Genomic DNA, 25,011 nt, shown 5'->3' with positions numbered 1-25,011 from the left:
GTCCTACCACTTAAGCTTTCTGACCTTGGACAGTTTACTTAATCTAAGGTTAAATTTCCTCATGTTTAAATCTATCCCATAAGTGCTATTAAATTAGCTCATGAGTGCAGAATACCTAGTACATACTTTGTAAAGGAAACTTAGGGACACTTAAGACATCCTATAAAATTGAGTTAACAGGTTTAGGGCATAAAGAAAGGAGTAGAATTTGAAATGAGGCTATTGCAAAAAAATAGAGGAGTAAGAAAAGTGTACCTTAGCAAAGATTCTAAAACATTTATATTAGGAGCCGATAAATACCAGTATAAAGCCCATTATTTTGGCAACTGCAGTGACAATATTTTCTATAAAAAGAGTTTCCAAAGCTTAGGATCATTAGTATGTAGAATCAATTTAAGGAGGTAGTTGTGCTATTTCTAAATTATTATCCCTACAATGGATTATAGAAATATATTAAAATTGTACAAACCTGTAGAACAGGAACTATTGAGTTTATGCTTATGTTTAAAATTTTTGCCTTTTAATTAAATTTTTTTTGTTTTGAATTTGGTATATGGACTGTTTATTAAGTAATAATAAACCAGTTTTAAATTTCTTGGGTGTGATAGTGGTACACTGATTACATATGATAATATGATTTTGTTCTTAGGTGATACATACTTTTTAAAAATGTTTTTATATCTTATTTTTATCTTCATATGAAGTAGACAGGAATGTAGAGAACAAATGCAGACATGAACTAGAATAAAATTTTTCCCTTCTAGAGTGAGATGAATCACAGGATTAGTGGTTTTGTATTGGAAAATATCAGTAAATTAAGCAGTAATTGAAGTATAGCTATCATGAGTTTATGTTTCACCTTAATCCTGAAAAAAATTATTACTCATTTGTTCTAACAAAAGATTTTATTAAGAGATTATTGAATATTCTCTTTAATGTCAAGGTCTCTATTATAGTGAAATAAATTGTGGTCAATGTTTTCTATTTAATTTCTTTCTGTAGAAACTTTAAGTTTTACTATTCCCTTATTTTAATATTGTGACTTTGGTTTATATAAATATTATTTTATATATAGTATATATTATGTACATAGTAAACGTAAGGTATATAATATAGATGGAGAGAATGTGTGTATTTATAAAGACAGCTGAAATAGATGTATATTTTCATGGTCATAAATCTTTATTTTTACCAGAAACTATTAAACTAGTCTTCAAAATTAGTTACTGTGAATAAATTTACCTAATGATTATTTGGAACTCCCCTTTATATTTGTTCATAGTTAGCTCTATTTAATAAATTTCACAAGTGCAGTTAGTCAGTTTTTAAAAATTGATGGTATTTCATAGGTGTTTTCAGAATTAACCTATGATTTTTTTTGCTATTTTTTTCTGGTATCAATATTATGACTAGCTTACTACAAGAACATTTTCACTTTTAATCTTAATGCTACCTGTAGAAACTATTGTTCTTTCAGTGATAAACCTTTTAAAAAATTATACCTACAACATCCCGTGTTTGGTTTCTTTTCTGAAAAATAATTAAGCTTATTTCATTGAAAATACAATGGGTAATTCATGATAAGATGCAGAAGAACTCCAGATGTGCTTGAGCAGTGAAAAACAACCAGACTTTGTTTTAGGTATTTCTTAGTTTAATTTTTTAAAGTGTTTACTTAAAAGCAAAATAGAGAAGACTAAATTAGAAAATACTTACAAAATTGAGGAATGAGCATGATGAAGAACTATATATAGTAGTGATTGTATGTACATATTTGAAAAGATGGAAGGAAATTAATCAAAAAACGTAATTATCTCAAGATTAGGAGATTAAAGAAAGATTTAAAATTTATAATTATAACTTATGTATATTTTATTTTTCTACAGTTAATAGTCATTCCTTTGGGCAACAAAATTTTTTTAATTTGATGTGGAGCATTAGGATATTTGCATAATGATTTCTTCTTAATTACTTGGATATCTTAGGTGAAAATGTTTTGACTTATCCAGGTAACTGAACAAGTTTTTTAATTTTATAGATACGATATATTTTTAGGCTTATGTAAGTGCAGCAGAATTTTAAAAAGCAGAAGTAAATTCAAGCATGTAAAGGAATTGAATACATGACACAGTGATATTTTAATTCAATGGGAAATAAAGGTACATATATATATAGCAAACTGACATAACTTGTCTGCTAGAAGAAAATAAAATTGAGTCAGTACTTTCTATAGCATATGCAGAAACCAATTTCAGATGATGAAAAGCTTAAATATAAACAATAAAACATTTAAAATATGAATCTCCTAAATCTCTTTATACATGCAATCTAGATGTAGCGATGTGGCCTTTTAAACCAAGATGGGAAATCTAAAAGTCATAAAAGTAAATATGTGAGACTACATAGAAATGAAGAATTTTTCAATGGCAAAAATAAAAGACAAAAGGTACATAGTAAGAACTATTACTGATAAGAAAAAGTGCGCACAATCAAAACATGGATAAAACATATGACCAGAACTTCACAGAAGAGAAATCCAGACAACAAACTTACGAAAAGATGTGTAATCTCACTAGTAGTCAATATAATAACAATAAAATATTCTTTTTTGACTTGGAAAAATTAAGTGATAAACCTACTAGCAGTGATGTGCAGTAAAAGATTTCCTCATTAGATGCTAGTGGGGATGTAAATAGTTACAGCATTTTTAGAAAACAATCAAACGGTATCTGTTAGTATTGAAAATCCATATTCTTCCATCCAGCAGTTCCCCTCTATGGAATCTTTTCCCTAGAAATAAAAGTACCTGTTAATAAAGCAGTTTTTACATGAATGTTGTTCCAGCAGTATTTGTAGTAGCAAAAATCTAAAAACAAAGGGATTGCCTGTCAACTTGGGTGTTGATATACAAATTATAGCATAGGCATATTATGGAATGTTTTTTAGATCAATTAAAAATAGGAGTTAAAATCCATACCGGTGAGTTGAAAGGATTTCCAAATACATCCTAAAAGGTTTTCCATTGTGTATCTTAAATGAGAAAGGCAAAGTTTAGAAAAATGTATATAATGAGATCCCATTTTTGTAAAACAGTTAAATACCGTGAGTTTTGTATATGCTTTTTTTGATTGTCCACATTGGAAAGAGAAAATGAAAGAAAGAAAAAGGGCAGGGTATTTGCAGTAACATATGCATGTGAAAGTACATGTTTGTGCGTGTCTGTACAAAATGAATTGCAGGGAAGAATACTCACCAAAATGTTTACTAGTTATCTCAGAGTAATTGGATGGGTATGTGGATGACTTTACTTTCTTCCTTACACTTTTCTATCTTACATTACATGTCCTTATTTTTACAATCAACATGTAGTGTTTCTGTAATTAGAAAAAGATCTGATAGGACAAAGAAGGAATTAACTAAAGGAAAAATACCATTTGAAATGGCCAGGAATGATAATTGTCTGAATTTTTTTTGGTCTTAATTACTTAGGTATCTGAGGGGAAAGTGGATTAATTTTCCTGATAAGTCCATAAATTCTCCTTAATTTTGAATATGTGATAACTCTTGGGCACCCAATAAGAATTTTTAATTAAAAAATGTACACAAAATGATAGACATTACAGGTAGGGTTACAAATATACATTTTATTTTTAGTGTGGACGTTAAGTCCTCCAGGATTGCTTTTGCTTTGGAGATATAGAACATATTACACAAGTTTGGGGTCTGTCACCTGACTTAATCATATGGCAAACGGTATAAGGAAAAATTCACATTTAGGTTTTGGTGAACAAAATGCTAGATGCAAGATCAACTCTCCTTAAGAAAGCTTCAAATAAGAATGTAAAGAAGCAAGATTAAAAGTTGATTATTATTTAATACTTGACTTCGGTCCTTTTAAGAGTCCGAAGGTAATACATCATTCAAAGTCATAATAGAAAATGACAGATGCTTTAGAGCTGGATTCATTGCATGTTTCAAGCATCTGTATTTGTTTCTCATGTTGATAATTTTTGTTTTCCCTTTTCATTACCAATTTAATTAACTTAATTGTATATATGTTCTTCATAGTAAGCTGTACGAATTCTTTCTGAAAAGAGTTGGGATACATGTGAATAAAATAATTTTAGAGTCGTATTGAGCGACAGTACAACAAGGAGGTTAAGGGTGTAAGTGCTGGAATCAACCCCTCTGGATCAAATCCTCGCTCTGCCACTTCCTAGCAGTTTGACTTTGGTGAAGTTACTTCCTTCTGTATTGCATTTTTCTCAGCTTTAAAATTAGGATAATAAGCATATGTATTTACTTCATTAAGTGCTGTGAGTATTATGTGAATAATATAAGAAAAATGATTAGAATAACTGGCACATAATAAGAGCTATATAAATATTTGCCATTAGTATTTCATTACTATACTCTTTGTATAGTAAGTATACCTATATACCTAGGTATATATCATAGTTTTATTGCTTGGCTTGTTTCAACACTCATTGAATCACTCAACAAGATTTTTAATTAAGTTGAATGGATAATGCACAAGTGCAATAAAAATTATATATTCATATGTGTGTGTTTTCTTCCTCTCTCTCCATCTTTTCCCCCCCATGTATTTGTTCATGAAGGTAGCACTTTGTCATGTTAATTCTGGACCTCACATTTTCTACTTACCAATGTTACCCTGGAGATCTTTCCACAATGATGCAGTTAAAACTGCCTCTTCTGTGTAATAATAGTCTAGTATTCAAGTGTGCTAATGTACCATCATCATCATATGTAACATTTATCGAGAGTTTATTCCTGATTCAGGCACTTTTCTTAATACTTTAGTTGTATTAACTCATGGAAGCCTCACAACCTTCTGAAATAGGAACTATTTTTATTCCAGTTTAACAAATGAGGCATGGGTAGTTAAATGCCCAACAGTCACACAGCTCATAGTAGTAATAGGACTTGGGATTTGAACCCAGGGAGTCTCAGAGAATTGCGATCTTAATATTACCAAATATACAGCCTCTCACACTACCACAAGTTATTTTACTAGCCTCCATATTAATGGACATCCCAGTCTATTGCTGTAAGAAACAGTGCTATAATGAATATTTGTTAGTAGGACATTTTGTACACATAAAGTAAATTCCTAAAAAATGGAAGAGCTGTGTCAAAGGATATGTAAATTTTGAATTTTGGTGGGTATTGCCAAATTACTCTGCAATTTAGGGATTCACTGAAGTTCATAGTTGTCCTCAGTATTTTGCAGAAATCTGTTGTTTAACTTGAGTCTTTGGGAAGCTGAATAGCTGAATGTCTTTCACATTTCTGGTATCCCTGAATTATGTGTGATCTACCATCATGTGCTAGTATAGGTTACCGTTATATTGAATCAGTGTAACAACGTCAGTGTAAGAACAAGATCATCTTACTTTCAAGTAATGACAAACATTCTAGATATAACTTGAAATGGTCCTTGTGTGATTTATACATTGAAGTTCTGTCAATTGAAGTTTGAATGAATGTATATTATTGAAAGAGTAAAATGCTACAATTGTTATTAATTATGAAAGTTGCTGATTTTATGTACTAAAACAATTATATAAGAGCTTTCAAATATATAAGGAATCAGATTTCCAATTACTATGAACATTGAGAGTGTGATAACTAGCTACATATAGGAATAACTATATCTTGTGAAAAAATGGGTTTTCAATAATCGATAGGTCCTAGTCTTAGGTAATGCAGAATTAGGAGGTGCAGGGGTTTATTCGGATGAGTTACAAGATCCACAAATTCTTTTGAATGTAACATCCTTTCAGTGTCCTCTATTTCATTTGTTTCAAGAAAGGAAAAAAAAAAGTATAATTCACAAAGCAATCTGACTGCCACCAAACTCTTCAGTGTGATCCAAAACATACACTTAAAATACAGAAATTTGCTCAGGTCCAAGCTTAATGTATCTATGGTGCTTGAATGTAGATTAATAGTACCTTTATTGTTCAGTGTGTGTGTGTGTGTGTGTGTGTGTGTGTGTGTGTGTGTTTGGGTGTGTGAAGTATGATCTCATCCTTACTCAAAGATACTGTTGGATAAGGAAGGTGGGTGAAGTAACTCTAAATAGGCAGAGATAAACAGACTGTCAGTTCTTTATTGTGGACTATTTCTCCCTCAAATTAAAGCAGTGTAAAACAGCAGACAATTCTACCTCCACCCTCCAAATGAGTCGCTGAACTATAACAACTTTGATATCCAAAATATTAGCCTGAGTCTTGGAAGACAAACGCGTCTGTGCCTCATGGCTCAAAAGTTTATTCAAGACAGGGTTAAGGTTTTCTTAAATCTTCACCCAAGATACTGCCATTAAGCCCTGGTCTGAAAACAGATGAGTAAGTATTTCAGAGGTATGTCTGACTTACATACTCCTGAGCTGTTAAGGGACTCAATTCCCAGGATTCGCTGAACTTGACAGGACGAGAGGGTGCCCACACATCTTTATCAAGAGCCACATAAATTCATTCTAAACAAACAGACAAAAACCTGTCTGGTTGTTTTCAACTGTTTCCCCCTACAGTGTTTCTAGGGTTAAGGTCCTCTTATCAGCCTCATAAGCCATGCAGTCTTACATCTATTATTTGACAAGTAAAAACAAAAGTGAATATAATATATTCCATGTAAACATTATGCCTGTACAGAGTCATATTGCCAGTACTTTGTACTTTTTAAAAATGAGTTTATTGAGGTATAATTAACTGCACTATTTAAAGTATACAGTTTGATGTTTTGAGGTATGTGTACATCCGTGGAACCATTACAGCAATCAATATAGTGAACATATCAATTTCCTCCAAAAGAAGTTTCCTTGTGCCTCTTTGCAATCCCTTCCATTCCTCCCTACTGCCTGTCCCCAAGCAACCATTGATTTGTTTCCCATCACTACAGGCTAGTTTGCATTTTCTAGAATTTTACATAAATGGAACCATTTTTTTTCTGTCTGCCTTTTACTTAACATAATTATATTGAGATTATTCCAGGTTGTTACATTTTAAGGATTCATTTTCTTTTTCTTGCTGAGTATTACTTCATTGTATGGATATACCACAATTTGTCCATTCACTTGTTGATGGACGTTGGGTTGTGTTTCCACTTTGGCTATAAGAAATAAAGGTGCTATGAACATTCATATGAAAGTCTTCGTTTGGACATAACATTCGTTTCTCATGGGTAAATGCCAAGAATGCCTGGATCATATGGTAGGTGTATGTTTATCTTTATAAGAAACCACAAATTGTTTTTCAAAGTGGTTATACCATTTTACATTACTACTAGCAGTGTACATTACTATGAGGTGTGATCAAAAAATACAGTGAATGTTTAAAAAAATTTATTACAATAAAAGACACATTGCCATTAATCCCCCTCAAAGTACTCCCCTTCACTTTGAACACACTTATCCCATCGTTTTTGCCACTTTCTTAAAGCAGTTCTGGAAGTCCTCTTTTGTGAGTGTCTTTAGTTGCGCTGTCATGGCTGCCGCAATGACCTGAATCAATTTAAAATGTTTACCTTTCATGGTCATTTTGACTTTGGGGAAGAGCCAGAAGTCACATGGTGCCAGATCTGGTGAATAAGGTAAATGAGGACAAACCATAATGTTTTTATTTGACAGAAATTGCTGTACCAGAAGCGATGTGTGACACGGAGCCTTTCCATTGTGATCACAAAATACCAAGTGCCATCCAACAGAAAGGCAGGGACTTCAATACGGCAAGCGGTGTGTCGAACCTTAGTCACGGTGTGTGAAAAGTTTCACCTTGTTTAGTGCAGTTGGGTATGAGGTATGGCTGAGAGAAGGTGTGTTTTAAAGTGTGCCATAAATCATCCTCCATCATGACAACACTGTGTCACACATTGCTTCTGATACAGCGATTCTGTCAAAAACATTACAGTGTGTCTACATCCACATTTTTCACTAGATCTGGCACCATGTGACTTCTGGCTCTTCCCCAAAGTCAAAATGACCATGAAAGGTAAACATTTTAAATTGATTCAGGTCATCACGGCAGCCATGACAGTGCAACTAAAGACACTCAGGAAAGAGGACTTCCAGAACTGCTTCAGAAAGTAGCAAGAATGATGGGATATGTGTGTTTGAAGCAAAGGGAGTACTGTGAGGAGGATTAATGACTATGTGTCTTTTACTGTAGTAACTTTTTTTTTATTTAAGCGTTCACCGTATTGTTTGATCACACCCTCATATGAGAGTTCTACATCCTTACCAACACTTCTTCAGTAACTCTTTTAAAATTTTAGCTATTCTAGATGTGGAGTGGCATTTCATTGTTTTAACTTACATTTTCCTAATGATGTTAAGCATTTTTTCATGTAGTTATTTGCCATTCATGTATTTTTGGTGAAGTATACATTCAAATCTTTTGTCCATCATTTTAATTGTGTTGTTTTCCTATTGAGTTTTGCGAATTCTTTATGTATTCTAGATGTAAGCTCTTTATCAGATTTATGCCTTGCAAAGATTTTCGCCGTCTGTAACTTGTCTTTGTTCTAGTAATGTTTTTGAAGAAAACAGAAGTGAAGTGTGACGTGGAGCATTTTCGTGAAGTACAATTTATCAATCTGTTCTTTTATGATTTGTGCTTTCAGTGCTATATCTAATAAATCTATCTAATCCAAGGTCACAAAGGCAGTTTTATAATAAAATTTTAGGTTTTACATTTAGGTCTACCATCCATTTTTAGTTTATTTTTGTATGTGGTGCAAGGTGTGGATTGAAGTACCCTTTTTTGCATGTATACATTTATTCTGCCACCACTTGTTAAAAAACTGTACTTTCTCCACTGAATTGCCTTTGCACATTTATCAAAAGTCAGTTGTCCATGTGTGTGGTTGCATAGCCTTTTTGAGATTGTATATGTTTGTAAAATTTTACATAATAATACCAGAGACAGAATAATAGGAGAGCTTACTATTCTTTGTAGAATTATTTGGTGTTCTAGCATTGATAACATGAAACAAAATAACCACTAAAATTGTAACATTTTTAACAAAACTTTTGTTCTTTTATATCAGAAGGTTATTCTACGATGGTAATATTTGGCTTCAGCTTTGGCCTCAAGTAAATACTGAGTTTTAAAATATTGAGTTTGGGCATTAGGCCAAAATGTATATTCAGAGCACTTCAGAGGGGTTGTATCAATTTTCACTCAGTGAATGGGAGTGCCTATTTCCTACACACCTTTGCCAGTACTGTCACTGGGCAATATGTAGTAATTGCCTACTATGTGTCAAGGCACTTTACTATATAATTTACTACATATTCAATGAACAACGCAGATGTGGTCCCAGTTTTCCTGACACTTACAGTTTAGCAATGGAGACAGGCATTAAGAAACTCCATTCATGGTTTCGTGACAAGTGCTATGAAGGAGCAATATTGAAGACTGTGAAGGCATTCCAGAGGAACTGGAAATTAATTCCTTAGCAAACCATACTATTGAAAACCTCCATCAGTGATTAAATCCTTCTCCTCTCCCCACAGCCAATTTATTTAAATAAATCCTAGTTGTTGTTATACATAGAATACGAGGCAAACTGTTAGAAATGCCTATTTCTTGCTTTCTGAATTGAAAACGTGACTAGTTATAGTTTTAAAACCACGTTGTAAAGTGTTTTTTCACCTATATTAGGCAGAATTCCTTTCCACTTGTCCCTAGTTTATGCTTTAGGTCATATTTTCATTCCAGAAATTTTATGGATTCCTGAGTTAGACGTGAACCTATTTATGGTGATGCTTTCTTTTAAGCATTGGGTTAATATGCCTTTGCATAGTTTGTGAACCTTCTTTCTCTTCTCTTCCATCCATGAAATAAATGACAGGCTAGATCCATTTGAATGTGTAAATATCATTTTGTAATACAAATGTAATAGCAGTTTTACTGCAACCCTGTCGATGCTGACTTGTGCGTAGTGCATCCGTCTCAAGTATACGCATTGCTTACGTTTGGCCAGTTTGCCTGCTCATGATGTTTTCTTGACAAAGAATCAAGAAAAGTTCTCATTCACATTCAAAAGAGTGATATGGTAATTGTAGGCATTTTTAAAGACAAGTTTCTAAGTATTTTGAGCAATGGCTTTATTTCTTTTAGTAGTCATAAAATTTCTAGGTTGATTACTTTTGGAGGGGATATGCATGCATGACTACTAGCTTTTTTTTTAATTGGGAAAGTCGCTTCCAGGGGAGTTTGCCTGAGAAAAGTCTGTCGAAAAGCCAAACACCCAGTGCAGTGCTCCGAGGCCACGAAGGTGAAGGATTCTCTCAGAAGAAATTTACTAGGATAGTGCGTGGCACTGTGAGCTTGGAGTCGCAGACCGTTTAACATAAGAAATTTGGATACTATTATTAAATATGCTTTTTGGACGGTGGAGATTGTGGGATTTCAAATAAACTTATACTTCATTTTGTTATCATCATTAGATTTTAAAGGTGTAGTTTTTCAATATAGTTTTAAAATAAGCACATATATAAATAAATCCTTACCCATATGTCAAATATATTTGCATATAAATACAATTTACCGATCAAAGGGTCTGAACATTTTTAAGGGCCTTGTTGCATATTGTCAAATTGCTTCCCTATTTCCTTACAAAATAATAAACCTAAATTGACCTTTCCTTGATGTTTGTAGGTCATTCTTATGACCATTAATCAATTTATAGCTGCTTTTTGTTGTCTACTACCTATTTATTCTTAAGACTGTAGCTCTCTAATGATTTGTTGCTTTAAATATGCAGTGGCCTAAAATATTAAATTTTAATTGTGCATAAATTGATTGAGTCAATAAGACTGTATATACAAAGGTCTCTTGCAATGTGCAGAAAGTTTGAGACTGTCATTTCAACAGCTTCAGAGATCTTTTGTTTTCTTATTTCTTAGGTCTTTATTCTAGGGAAGGTTGGCAAATCTGATCTTCTTATATATAAATATTATTATACTGTATTTAGTTCTAATAGCATATATTACTGTTTCTAGGACATACTTTTTGTTTTTACATTTTAACAGCTTTGAAATTCATGTTTATCCTGAAGTTTCTGGAGTGCCATAGTTTAATTTGTCCATTTTTTTTCATAATAGTACATCAAATAAAGCAGTATGTTACAATTGATGGTACCTTAGATTACATGAAATACGGTATTACTTCTAGGTAGGTGTGTGTGTGTGTGTGTAAGAATTGCTCTTGTGAAACATCAGCATAGGGTTTCCTTATGGATCCCTAGTTGGTTGCCTTGCCTTGGCTTTATCTAGTCACTAAGTTAAAATGAGTGAAAGTATACTAGCAAAGTATAAAAAATAAAAATAGCTTTTAAAAAATGGGAAGCCATCTAGGTACCCAGTAAAGAGATTAAATAAACTATGGTATCTATTTAATGGAATATTATAGAGTTGAAGATGATACAAATAACAATATATAAAGTTATAGTATCGATTACACTTATGTAAAAAAATTGTTTGTGAGGAAGTAATAACAGTCAATATTGAAGTGTTGAGACTTTCCCTTAGATGTTTTTTAAATTATAAGCATATTCTGAAAATAAATTTTAAGGAAAAGTATGTAACAAATACTTTCTTTACTGTTTGTATCTTTTGGTTATTTTCTTGACTATTTATATACTTGTAATTTAAGATATAAGTCAGTGACTCATTTTTTCTTTGTAGTCTGAAATCAAGAAAATAGTCTAAAAATTCAAAAGTCTTATGGGGTAGTACTGTTAGCTTTAGTATAACATTTTACTCCAGTTTATTAAGTTTTATCTAAGAAATAAGAAAAATCTGAGGACTTTCTTATGCAGATACTGTTTTAGCTAGCTTCATTGTTCCAAATTTATAACAGTCTGTTAGCCAGAAATTTTCCACTAACTATTCCTGGTAGCAACATTGTATTGGGTTCGTTTTCATTAATATTCTTATTAGTCCCAACTGTGCCCATTTACTTTGTAGTTACATTGATATTTTTTTCCTATTATAATTGTTTATGTTTGTGTTATAAAGCTAGGCATTAATAAAATACAGCATTATTCATTGTTCTTTAAGTCTTCGTTCTTTAGGAGATCAGTATTCTAGGAACAGTCGATTCTTGGTTGTTTAGTTTGTGAATGATCTGTTATGTCACCTTTTTTCACCTTCTCTCTTTTGTCTGCATATTATTCATTTTATTCTAACATACAGTCAGTTATTAATGGAAAAGAGGCATCCCTGGTTAAAAAGAAAGGTAATAAATGTTAAAGCTACTGGCTGAAATAGGGTCTTTTGAATTATTTGTTACTAAACACCTGGGTGTTAAAAATCAGACTAAATCAGGCTTCTCCACTCTATAGCTGTGTCATCGTGAGTGGGTAGCTTAAGGCTCAAAATCTATTTCTTAATCAAACAACACCTACCTCATAGCACTGTTGTTAAGGGTTAAATGGGATGTGTCCATTTTTTAACATAATGCCTGGAGTGTGATATGTGATTAACAAATAGTAGTTGATATTATTTATTTTAAATTTCAGAACATTTTATTGAGTTACTGCTGTGCAAAGCACTATGCTATGTGGAAGTGAATGGGTAAGAACATGATAAATATGCTTCTTGAAGGTAGGGATACTTGAGTCTGTTCACATAATAGTTTTACCTTTGCTCATAGGCTTCTAGCCTATAAATTCATACTGTAGAACTTACATACTAAATATAGCATTTTGTTATTCTGGTTAAAACTTTGGGTTTTGCACAGTTTTATTTGTAAAAATTTGAAGAGGAACCTATGATTGTTTATTTCTAGAAGTGCTATAAAAATAGTTTATGGACAAGCCTGGCAACAAACCATAAGCATATGTAGCTGATACAATTTGAATTCTGTTCCCAGCTTAAGTGTCCACCCTTGCTTTTTTTCTTTACTATTTCTTTTACAGGAATGCCTTTGTTTTGGTATGAGGTTGAAATGGAGGGGTGTATGCGTGCATGTTCTCAAAAGTTTTTATTCCAGTAGGGGTACATACTTCCTGATTCCATTAGTTCAGTTTGCCATTTGTGAATCTTGTGTATGTCTCTACTCTTTGATTCCCAGTTTTGACTGTACATTTCCTTGTAGTCCATCACCGTAATTTTTGTGAACTATTTAAATAATGACCTTATGTTTGCCTTTATTCTTAACCTTTTAATCTACTCATTTTTAATAGAACTATGAAATATGTTTACATATGAAAGTATTCTTGAAACGCTCTCCTTTTGCATTGTTGGTTCAGTGGACCAGTAAAGGCAACAGGGACCCAGATGCTTTCCTCTTTGTATTTTGCTGTCCTTACTTAGCAAGGTGGCCTGTCTGCGTAGATTAGCTTCCTTCATTGTCCCAAGATGGCTGCATGTCCCATGCAGATGACCCATCCATGGGGAGAAAAAGTGTTTCTCATGGCCTGTATCTTTTAAAAGGGCAAAGAAATCATTCCCAGGAGCTCCCCAACAGACTTCGCTTCACCTCTTCATGGTCTGAACATTATTACATACTCATTTCCAAACCAGTCATTGGCAACGGAACTGAAATTACTTTGGTGGGCTTATCAAAATTTGAACTGGGTTAGGGTTTTGTTGACAGGGAAAAAATGGGGAACTAGTTATGCTTCATCAGTAGCCTGCCATATGAGCCTTTCTAATGGGTTTGCTAGGTAGGTAGATTAAATAAAATGAATACCAAAGTGCTTCACAAAATGCTTTAATACTGTATAAATAGAAGGTAATGTTATTAACTGGAATTCTACCTATTCTATAATTTTATGACTAAGCTTAAGAATATTAAAAAGATTCATGATGTCTTTTTCTAAGAAGATAAACTGTGTATGAAAATAAGTATTTGATTGTAATCAACAAGATTCTTCTTCATTTTTTATCTACTACCGTGTTTCCCCGAAAATAAGACCTAGCCGAACAATCAGCTCTAATGCATCTTTTGGGGCAAAAATTAATATAAGACTGGGTTTTTATTCCAGTAGGGGTACGTATTTGATTAATATAAGACCAGGTCTTATATGAATTTTTGCCCCAAAAGACGCATTAGAGCTGATTGTCCGGTTAGGTCTTATTTTCAGGGAAACAGGGTCTTTTCAAAGATAGTCCTTAATCAATTGTATAGAATGTACTTTTTAATTGTTACAGTAAAATAATATACTTCAGTGTCAAGAAGTACGTAAATAAATACTGTCTTGGAACCTTGGTATTTAGCTTTTATATAATACCTCACCCTTACCCACCACAGCCGTATCATCTAAGACTAGTAGTAAAGAGAATTATTTCTGGATGATGGTGTTACTGGGTATAGTGCATTAATCATTAGCAGTTTAGAGTGGACCTTGTGAAAGGGAAGGAAAAATAATGGGCCTCCGGTGTTGTGATTTGCCACTGCAGAGTTCTGCAGTGTGTGTGGGAGACCGATGACTCATTAGATCAGATGGTTGCCTGCGCTAATCTGGATTTTTCCCCATCGACAGCAGGGTTTTTTTTTTTTTAATCTTTCAGAAACATGGGGGAAACCCTACAATTTGTGACTATAGGAATCTTACTTGTAAATTACATTTACTTTTTATCCTTAAAGTAGGAGTCCAATAGCCTAAGCACATTTTTTCTGTAATCATTGAGTTGCTTTCTCTATGAGTGTAGCTGTGTATACCACACTGTTTTCATGAAAGCAACTGTTTTTAAAGTAGTTTAAAGTATGCTTTTATTAAATGATCGAGAGCAATAAGAATAGCTGTATATTATGTTCGGAAGGAGTTATTAAATACCATATAAAACTTTATTTAGCATTAAATCGTATGATAGTTTGGGACCTTATGGAGCTTTAGGATAAGATTAACTTTCCATATTATCTAGCTTGCAATATAATTTGCTTTTTGCAAGTTAAAATGTTTTAGGAGTTTGCTTTCTTAGCATCTTTAAAATCCTATGCTTCTTCTCATTGAAGCATAAGCATTTAAGAGTGAAGCAGAAGTTTTTAGTGGGGTATTTTTAGTTTTACTATTTGCATGAATAACAACAAAGGGTGGTTAATGGATACAAATTATTATGTGACTGTGCTTATCAAACTGCTATATCTTAGCCCAATTCAGTGGTTAAGTCAATATAATGCCTACCTAATAAATCATTTTAATTTTATTTGTGGGGAGGAAGCACACAAATCTTTCTTGTAAAACAGACATTGTATATGATGAAGTGGAGTGCAGAACGTGTTTGGATTTAAGAGACTATACAAGAGCGTACAAAGAAATTTCCCTGCTTGCAGTAGACTGCTATATAACATCCTATTCTGGGTCATGATTCTGAAGAGAAGGGTTGGGGGAGGTGATTTATTCAATTCAGTGTTTACTTGTTTTTCTGCAGTTGGGGTGCTTTGGTGAAAAAAACTTTAGAAGTACAACAGAAACCCTTATATCAGTGCTGTGGGAACCGCAGAGTTGAATGTTCAGGGAGCTTATTACCTGGGACCAATCCTTGGAAGTTTCTCTAAGTGTTTCACTGTCAAGAGGTTGGAACCTGAACCTCCTGGACCTAAGAAACCATATTTTCCAATTCTATCAGAAAATAGTACTTTAGAAGTTAAACTCTTATGAGTTGAAACTTCTTTTCCTGTAACTACTGATGATGAGCTCCGTCTAAGATTTGAAGGACAAGGAGCAAGGTTTTTGTAGAAACGAAGGTTTTGGTTGTATCGGGACCTGACCTTGGTGTTATTTGCTTGATGTAGCCTGAGCATTGCCCTAAGTGCCCTGCTTTCTAAACCTACTTTTGTATTTATTTTCCCATTTCACAAAATAACTAACTATAAGATAATTAAGAAAACAGGCCAAAAATTGTAGGGGTTCAAGTGTGAGTCTTAAGTTTTATTTATTCTGGGATTAATTGTTCAGTATGTTTATTATTTATTTTGGGTCCTCGGGAAGCAGATGCCAAGAAAGCGTTTGATGTATAAGGTGTTTGTTAGGGATCAACGTGTGTGAAAGGAAGTGGGCAGAAGCAGAGTTGGGCAGAGGAAGAAGTTGAAATGCAATGCAAGTCCAACCAAACCTCAGCCGACCTGGTAATGAAAAGTGCAGGATGGCTTGTGGTGGTGCCCACGTGAGGCTCCCGTGGCTGGGCCTTCACACCTGCACTCGGTCACGAGGTGCGGTGCCTGGTGAAGGACTGAATGTGACTCAGTGTCCCTGCTTCTGAAACCTCCCCTGCAGGGCTGACAGCTGCTTGCTGTCCCTGACCACACCCCCTGTCCTAGGAAGGGGACTCTGGGTGCTGCACGACCATGTCCAATCTGATACAACTGCTGCCTTGAGGCAGAGAATGGTGTCCTCTGTCCCTTACAGGGTTGTTTTCGCTGCAAACTGAGGAAGCAGCCCCGTTACAGGCTTTGCAGTCAGACTGCCGAGGTGTGAAGCTCACCTTTTCTACTTGCTAGTTTTGTGATCTTGGGCCAAGTTACTTAAATCTCCATTCTTTAGTTTCCCTTTTGGTTAAATGGAGTGGTATTGGTGGATCTGAGGTTATTTAGTAACTATTCACTGAGTACTTATTTCCTTTGCTCAGACACTATTTTCTTTATCCTCATGAAGCTTGTATCCTGTGGAGTGATACAGACAGGAAACCAGTAAATTAAAAAGAATAACTATGTTCTTTTAGGTAGCTATTAGTGCTATGAGGAAAAGCGGAGTAAGAGAATTGAGGATGACAGTGGGAGGAGGGGACTATTTCCTCGGAGTGAGGAAAAACATTTCAGGCAGGGGCACACCAAGTGTATAGGTTCATGTTGCTGGAGCCGAACAAAATTGCATAGAATTCTTTTGTTTCATACTTGAAAAACTGGTGTTTTCATAATTTTCTTATTTTATCTCATCGCTTTCTACTAACCATTGCTCATACATTTGGAGGTGCTCACTGTTGTTTTAAAAGGAGAGTATGTACCATATTTTGCCATGTATAATGTGCACTTTTTGGCATAAATTTGTGAGGGAAAAATAAGGATGCGCATTATACGTGGGTAGTACTGATCCCGTATCTATATAGATGTTTTTAATTCTTTTATTTATGCTCATGAGTTAAAAGTATAACTCTAGAAGAATAATGATATCTGTATGCAAAATAACACCCTGGAAGACGATAATTGATTTTGTTGAACTTATGGCAAACTTGCAATGACGAAGAGTTCTTGGCCTTCTATGATGCATAAATATCGTAAATCTGTTATCGGTACATAAAATTTCTTGTACCTTGTATCTGTTCTTGTGGTTTGTAATCATTTGTTATACAAAATTTTTTGTACCATAATATGTTAAAAAATAAATGCTAAAATTCCTTTATAATATGAAAAACAAGTACCTAAATGTAAACAAATAAAAATTTGAATTAAAAAATTAAAACATTTTTTTCCCTGAAAATTTGGGCCCAAAACATGGCAAAATATGATAAATACTTATATTTTTAAAAAATCAGGAAAGACACCATTATTGCCTCATGAACTTGTTAGAACACCTTCATGCACCCTAGCAGATTTGAACCATCTTTAAGGAAGCTCTGCTGTGGACTTGAATGTCTGTCTCCTTGTTCATTTTTCAAGTCTCAGCTTAGCCTTGTCTCAGTCTCTTGTCCTGCCCAGGTCTGGGGTAGACGCCTGTGCTTGATGCAGCCTGCAGTGCTCCTGTGACAGCACATGAGTCACCTTATCGTAACTACCAGTTTGTCTTTTCGTCCCACCAGTCCAGAAGCTCCTTGGGGTAAAGATTGTGTCTTAGTCCATTATTGTGTCAAACTGCCATTCAGCACCTGGCACATCATTGATGCTTTAAAAAATTCTATTTAGTTTTAGAAAATAAAGTTACGGTAAAATACACATATTAGCTGAGAAAAAAACTAGCCAAGTGACTAGATTTGGTTCAAGTAACAAGACAATAAGAATGTATTAGGTACTTTATAGAAGTTAGGCAGCCTTAGCTTACGTTAACAGAATTACGTTAGTAGTCTTGAGTATTACTTTTCTGTTGGGCTTACTGTTAGGTGCCTAACAACCTCATTAGATTTTACAGATGAAACAGGCTCATAAGGTTGAAAGAATTTGATTTGCCCAAGGACACAATTTATAAATTTAAACTCAATCTGTCTGATTCAAAGCCTTGGTCTCTGTCTCTCAATATAAAGATCAGATGAAGTGACACTTTCAGTACTTACATCTAGAATACTGTTTCTATTTTGTTTTAAAAGAAACGTTGACATCATGAAATACCTCCAGAAAAGGGTAGCCTTTGGAGTAAAGGATCTGAAAAAAAGGTAATCCTTTGAGGGACAGTTGAAGGCACTAAAGAGAATTTGCTTAGAGAGGGAACATAATTGCCCTGTGGCTACAGTAGTTGGAAGAAACAGGGCCAGAGGGTAGAATTTGGGAAGGTGATTTAGATCAGATACAACCTAATTCTCTAAGAGGAGATTTCTAAAAATAGAAGGGTTTTTAAAAATTGAGCCCCTGTTTGAATAGTAGCATTACTGATGAAATTTTTCTGAGCATTTTACATTGTACAAGGAACATTTTAACAAATTTGTAATTTAATCACAACTCTGGGGTAGGTGGTAGCATTATTCCTGTTTTTCAAATGAATATAAGAGATTTTGGTTTGACCAAGACCTTCTGTAGCATGTCACTGGTGGAATCAGGATGTGTCCCAAGTCTGCTGATTCAAGATGTCATGCCATTTCCACTTTCGGAGGCGGATGACCATGTATCATGAATGCCCCGGAGGAAATACCCTGTTTAGGGAGGAAGTTAGACTATATGATCATCGAGTTCTCTTTTGACTTTGAAAATCTTTGTTTTTCTGAAGTTGAACATTTGACCTCATTTGCTTGTTTACTACTTCTTCGAAGACTTTACACACAACCCATTTCCCAAAAGTTCATGTTTAATTTTTTTTCCCAATTATCTAAGTAGTTTCTAGAAAAACTTGTTCTGTCTTTTTATGTCCAGTCTTTTGCAGTCCCTTAATCAACAGCCCCTTCTTTAGGAAGCTGAGACTCCTGGTAAACCAGTTTCCCCTTTCCTTACTTCGTCCCTTAACTGTCCTTCTTCTAGTTGAATTTTCCTACTGAGGACCCCCGAATCCTTGTGTTCTTTATTGTGATATTTGTGACTGTAGTATCTGGTTTATTTTTTCTTTCTAATTCAATTCCATTATTTCTGATTACTTACACCCTACCTTCATCTTTATCGATAAATTACCAACCTGATGATATCCTCCATCTTACCACTGATACTGTCCTTAACTCCTTGCTACTTTTCCTGCCCTTTAGATCATATTCGACTCCTTTGTAAGGTCTCCCATATCTCCGTACAGTTTTAATCTTTAATTGTTTCCACTCTTGCCTGTTTATTAAGATGACTCAGTTCTTCCCCGTCAGCCCTGCCCACCGCCTCCCTTCTGATGGACGCATCAGTGTATCCAACAGAACTCCTCTGTCAATGACTTCATTGTTACGCTCGCCTCACTGATTCTCTGATATCTTGGTGAGTGGGCTACAGATGGTGTTCCATGGAACATATGGTTCTCTAGTGATCCTTCAGTGTTTCTAGAAAGGCTGAAAAGCACTCCTCCTCCCGCTGGAATCAATCCCCAAGGCTGAGGGTTTGGTTTTCCTCTCTTAAGTATTCTTTCTATCTGGACTCAACTCAGTCAGCCTCAAAACTTATTTCCAGCTACGTGTTCCCTGTATTTCATCTGTATTGGTTAACACTTCTTCCAAATCCAAATCAAGTTCTCCTCTGTTTTTAGTGTGTGGTCATTTTGAAAACAGAAGTCGTTTTCCTTTATATAGTACAGTTGTTTAAAACCAATGAAAGCTCTTTTTTCCACAATCTTTATTCCCTATATTTAACACAGTTCTTTTTCCTTGGTAGGAGTCCAATGAACATCTAATAAACTGAATTCCATTGACACTCAAGCCATAACTATCTGTTAGAGTAATTAAACATCATTTTTCCCATAGCAGTTCTCCCTTGATCTTCAGTTATTTCCTATTGTTTATAGGATAAAGTTCACTTGGCATTCATTTAAAGACCCACAAATAAGTCTCTGTATCTTTGCATCCTTATTTCTCACTATTGCCCTAATAATATAATCCTTTCATTCCTGTCAGGCTGGTCTTTAACTATTGTTATAAATTTTATCTCCCTTCTTTTGGTCTTGTTATTTCCCCACCTGGAATGCCTTTGCTTCCCTTCTTTTCCTAGTTTATGCAAATTCTACCTCACCTTCAAGATGTCTTCCCTAAACATTCTAATCGTTAAACTTTTAGTAAAGAAGTAATAAGTCAAGAATAAGTTATATTATTTGGTACTTTATTACTCATTGATCTATGACCCCTATTTTATGGTTGTTTTGCGGACATTATTTAGCTTTTTATAGGTACGTGTATCTTCATTGTTAAGTTGTCAATAATTACTAAGACCTGTAGTCAAAAATAAACTTTGTACTTTGGGATCTGCCACCAATTTTCTGTTTGTACTTGAATAGTTCATTCTTTGGGTTTTTCAGATTGCCCATCTATAAAGAAAAGAAGTTGAACTGAAATTGCTTAAACTACTCTGTGTTCTGCTTAAAAAAAAAAAAAAGAACAGTGCTTCCAGAAAAATTTTATAGATTGGTAATACATTAAAAAAATTAAATGTAAGATATAATTTGTTAGATGGTGAAAAATAAAGCAGCGAAGGAGGGAGGTATGTTGTAATCTTAGATAGATGGGCAGAGAGGCCTCACGGAGTAGGAGACATTTGAGTTCAGAACTGAAGGAAGTGTAAGAGCAGATATCTGCGAGACGATACTCCAGGAAGAGGAGCAACATGTACCAAGACCCTGAGGCAGAATGTGTCTGTGTTTCTGAGAAATGGTGGTGTATATATTGCAGAGGGTACATATGCGGAACGATTAAGGGGAAAAGTAATTGGAGAAAGGTCCAAGAGATAATGGGGGAGAGGGCAAGATGTAGGGCTAGAAAAGCCAATGGAAAGACTTCACCTTGTTACACTCCTTGGTATTTTCTGTGCAATACTTTTCATAGGGATATCTAATTCTTAAAATCAATAACTGTGGAGCATCCAGGAATGAGGTATGTTTAACCGAATTTTAAGAATTTTATATTATATTTTACTTTGGAGAAGTGGTAATAAGTCAAGAATACACCAAAAATGAGAGTTGACTACCTATATTGGTTCTTTTGCTTTAGAGTTTGTAATTATAACTTCATTTTCTTTTTTTTTTTTTAACCGTAGGTAAATTAACACAATGGATTTCTCCAAGCTACCCAAAATACTCGATGAAGATAAAGAAAGCACATTTGGTTATGTGCATGGGGTCTCAGGACCTGGTAAGTTAATACATAATAATCTGAATGGTAAAGATTCCTAACTTCAATTAATGTCTTTTCAAGGTGCTTTAGATAGAAACACACAAGTTTCTGTTCACCTACAGAAATTCTGTTCTCAAAAGATTTTATAACTGGGCCAGCCCGGTGGCTCAGGCGGTTAGAGCTCCATGCTCCTAACTCCCAAGGCTGCTGGTTCGATTCCCACATGGGCCAGTGGGCTCTCAACCACAAGGTTGCCGGTTGGATTCCTCGACTCCCGCAAGGAACGGTGGGCAACGCCTCCTGCAACTAAGATTGAACGCGGTACCCTGAGCTGAGCTGCCGCTGAGCTCCCGGATGGCTCAGTTGGTTGGAACGCATCCTCTCAGCCACAAGGTTGCCGGTTTGACTCCCACATGGGATGGTGGGCTGCGCCCCCTGCAACTAACAACGGCTACTGGACCTGGAGCTGATCTGCACCCTCCACAACTACGATTGAAACAACAACAACTTGATTTGGAAACAATCCTAGAAGTACACACTGTTCCCCAATAAAGTTCTGTTCCCCTTCCCCATTAAAATCTAAAAAAAGAGAAAAGAATACTGTTGATACTTAAAAAAAAAAGCTTTTATAACTGCTATAAGACTGAGGTAATACCTCCATCATAAGGGCTCATCTAGCGTTCATTATCTAAATTTGATAATTATTGAGCTACTGTTTATTATGTAAATGTACAATCACTGTTGAGAGTTTTACCTATTTTTTTATTGTTAAATCTGAGGTTAAAAAGCTATAAAGTTTGTTGCTTTTAGTATGTAATGACCTTGCAGATTATAAGCATCCAGTAAATAGCTGTGAATTCGGTTTGAGCTTTAATGTTTTCGGAGAATTTCTCAGCAATATCAACCTGGGTTCTTTCCATATACGTATAAATCCTCTGAATGGGTGTTTTAGATATCACATAACCAGCTACCTGTAGGAAAGAAGTCTTAATGGCATGACCCTGATAATGGAAAACAGTTTTAAAATTTATGTTCATTTTGCCGAAACTTGAAGTACTGCATTTTAAATAATAAGTCTTATTCTAATATCCATTTTGTTATTCCACAAGCCCACTGCAAAATGTGATTTAAGTTTCCATAGAAAAAACCTGCTCATTGATTTATAATTCTTAATGGAAATTCATTTTTTCTTATATCGTTTTGTAAAACTTATGCTATAGTCTGTTTCTGGTTCTAATCACAATGGAGATGATAACCCTTCTTGGTGTTTATGCAAATGAAGACTGTCAGTTACTGTGCCTCTTATTTCTCTCCGAGAAGCTTCTACCGCTTAGAACTTGGTGTTTGAACTTGAACTCATTGGCAAATAATACATTTCACTGTTCGCAATCTCATTTGCCAGTCAGGGAAATAATTTTTCCCTTGATGATCATCAGGGTTTTTTGGAAAGATAGGCTGCACACAAGAACTTTTAGGGAAAAGGCAAAAGAACACCATCAGAAGAGTTTAAGTAAAAATATTTTTCTGAAACTTGTAGTAAACTACTCCTGGAACCTATTTATAATTCTTAAGTACTTAATAAAATAATAAATAAATGGCATACTTTTTGATTTATTAAATATGGTTTAAACTTAAGTTATTTCCAGTGTTTCAGTGCATCTTAATTTTTATAAAGAAGTAAATATTTATGAAATTGGTAAATCTTCATTGTTCTAACATAAGTTAATGAAATTTCAATACTTTAATAGTTTCCACTTGAATATTACCTAATACTTAGTTCTAATCGATTATATCCGAAGGCTAAATATTAAAAATCTGTTTATTCCTACTTATATCTGAAAATGTGCAACCTTCCCTCCCTGCCAGAAAAGTAATTTTTGCTTACTAGACAACATGGTCCAAAATCGTAAGTATAAATTCTGGCTCGGTATTTATAAGAAATAGGGATTCTTAGTGAGGACTTCACCCAGTGTTGGTAACTGATTATAAACATCCCTACGGTCTATGAAAAAAATTTTGTAGATGCATCTGTGAGTTTTTCTAGGTAGAACTATCATTAGTTTATGAAAAGCTTCCATGTTCCAGAAGAGTTTTAAGAACCACTGGTATAAAGTCTTAGAAAGTAAAGATGTTTTAGATATTACCTTTCAAAGGAATGGTGACAACACAGCAAACTGATAATTGTGTGGCATTCTACCATGTTACTGGCTAAAGCTCCTGTTCCAATTTTAAAGTTTTTTTAAATTGTCCCCAAACCCAACATTCCATGTATTACAGCACACTGGGTTGATCAAAACCCATATTTATATTATGCGTTATTATGAGTATATTGTATAAGTGATAATCTTTAGCCTAACATTTATTTTGTTTCCCTCTATATCATACGCTAAAAATGTACTTTTTATGAAACTATATGTAACATTCCATAGTGGGTGTTTTCTTTTTCTTCTGAATATATGGAACAGCAGCATTTTTGAATTATTGGATGTTTTAATTACAACTATTCACAGAGTCTTAAGTCATCAAAATACTTGTTTGTTCTTTTCAGTGGTCACAGCCTGTGACATGGCAGGAGCAGCCATGTATGAGCTGGTGAGAGTGGGCCACAGTGAGTTGGTTGGAGAGATTATCCGATTGGAGGGTGACATGGCTACTATCCAGGTGTACGAAGAAACCTGTATCCTTTTTGGTTCAATTTCTAATTACTCTCTACAAGTCAGAATTTAAGGATTTATGGCAAAGGTAGAAGCAGCAGAAGCCAGGGCTATCAGAGGCGTGAAATGTTGGTGTTTAGAAATCTGATTTATATAGTACATTGGAGAAAGGTACTAGGAATTCGTGCTCTTCCTAAGAAATTAGTGTCATCTTCTGAATTTTTATGACTTTTAATATTTCAGCAGTTCAAACTTTAGGAGGAACCAATTAGAGGGAGACATATTGTAGAAGAAGCCACAAACAGATTAACATCATCAATTTGTATGGCTAAAATTCTTGAATCATGATTTCTGTGTAAAATAGTAAATCCGTAAATAAATCAGTCACCCCTGTCTGTCTTTATTCTAATAAATAGTGCTGGGTGATGTGTTACATTATAGCTTTAACATCACGGAATCTTCACTGGTTTCTATCATGTAGAAAACAATGTAATAGACATTTATCATTTATATCCCTCACACAGTGATAACCCCCCTCCCCCCATCTAACCCCTCTGACATGGCATACGGCCATTACATATTTTGGCTTTTAAACATAGAATTTATTTTCAATTTTCTATAAAAAATAAAGAGATAAAGAGTTAAGCCTTGTGAAGAGAAATGCTTTTTTTGTCTTTTTGCTTCATTTGTATATTTTATTTAGATTGGATCTCAAGATCAGCAGTAATCCTTTGGCTATTTAAGATTTATTTGGTACAACTTTTTCGCCATAGTGAAATACGTCTTGCCAGTACCTGTTCTCTGAGTACTGGAGTGTTAATTCAGAACAGTCATCTGAAAATTTTAAATAAAATTGGAAGTCTTTGTAATTATGGAAAATCTATGAAATTATGACTAGTCAAAAGGACTTTTTTTTATTGTTATTTATCTTTAATCTTTTACATGGTTTAA

At 34.3% G+C, this 25,011-nt stretch overlaps 1 protein-coding gene across 2 annotated transcripts in view; it reads left to right on the top strand.

The window, feature by feature from the left end:
- Positions 1-25,011, top strand: part of ATP6V1A (ATPase H+ transporting V1 subunit A) — a 50,933-nt gene that overhangs the window by 3,150 nt on the left and 22,772 nt on the right. For both annotated transcript variants that reach the window (XM_019734820.3, XM_074331756.2), the window contains 2 exons: positions 21,330-21,424; positions 23,955-24,083. In XM_019734820.3, the coding sequence (XP_019590379.1) occupies positions 21,343-21,424; positions 23,955-24,083 (211 nt within the window). In that variant the 5' untranslated portion in view covers positions 21,330-21,342. The remainder of the gene's footprint in view (positions 1-21,329; positions 21,425-23,954; positions 24,084-25,011) is intronic.

This window comes from Rhinolophus sinicus, chromosome 17, assembly GCF_057876585.1.
Source record: "Rhinolophus sinicus isolate RSI-liver-muscle chromosome 17, RSI-T2T, whole genome shotgun sequence".
Taxonomy (NCBI): domain Eukaryota; kingdom Metazoa; phylum Chordata; class Mammalia; order Chiroptera; family Rhinolophidae; genus Rhinolophus; species Rhinolophus sinicus.
Note: the sequence above shows the minus strand (reverse complement) of the source record. Positions and strands in the feature narration are given on the sequence as shown.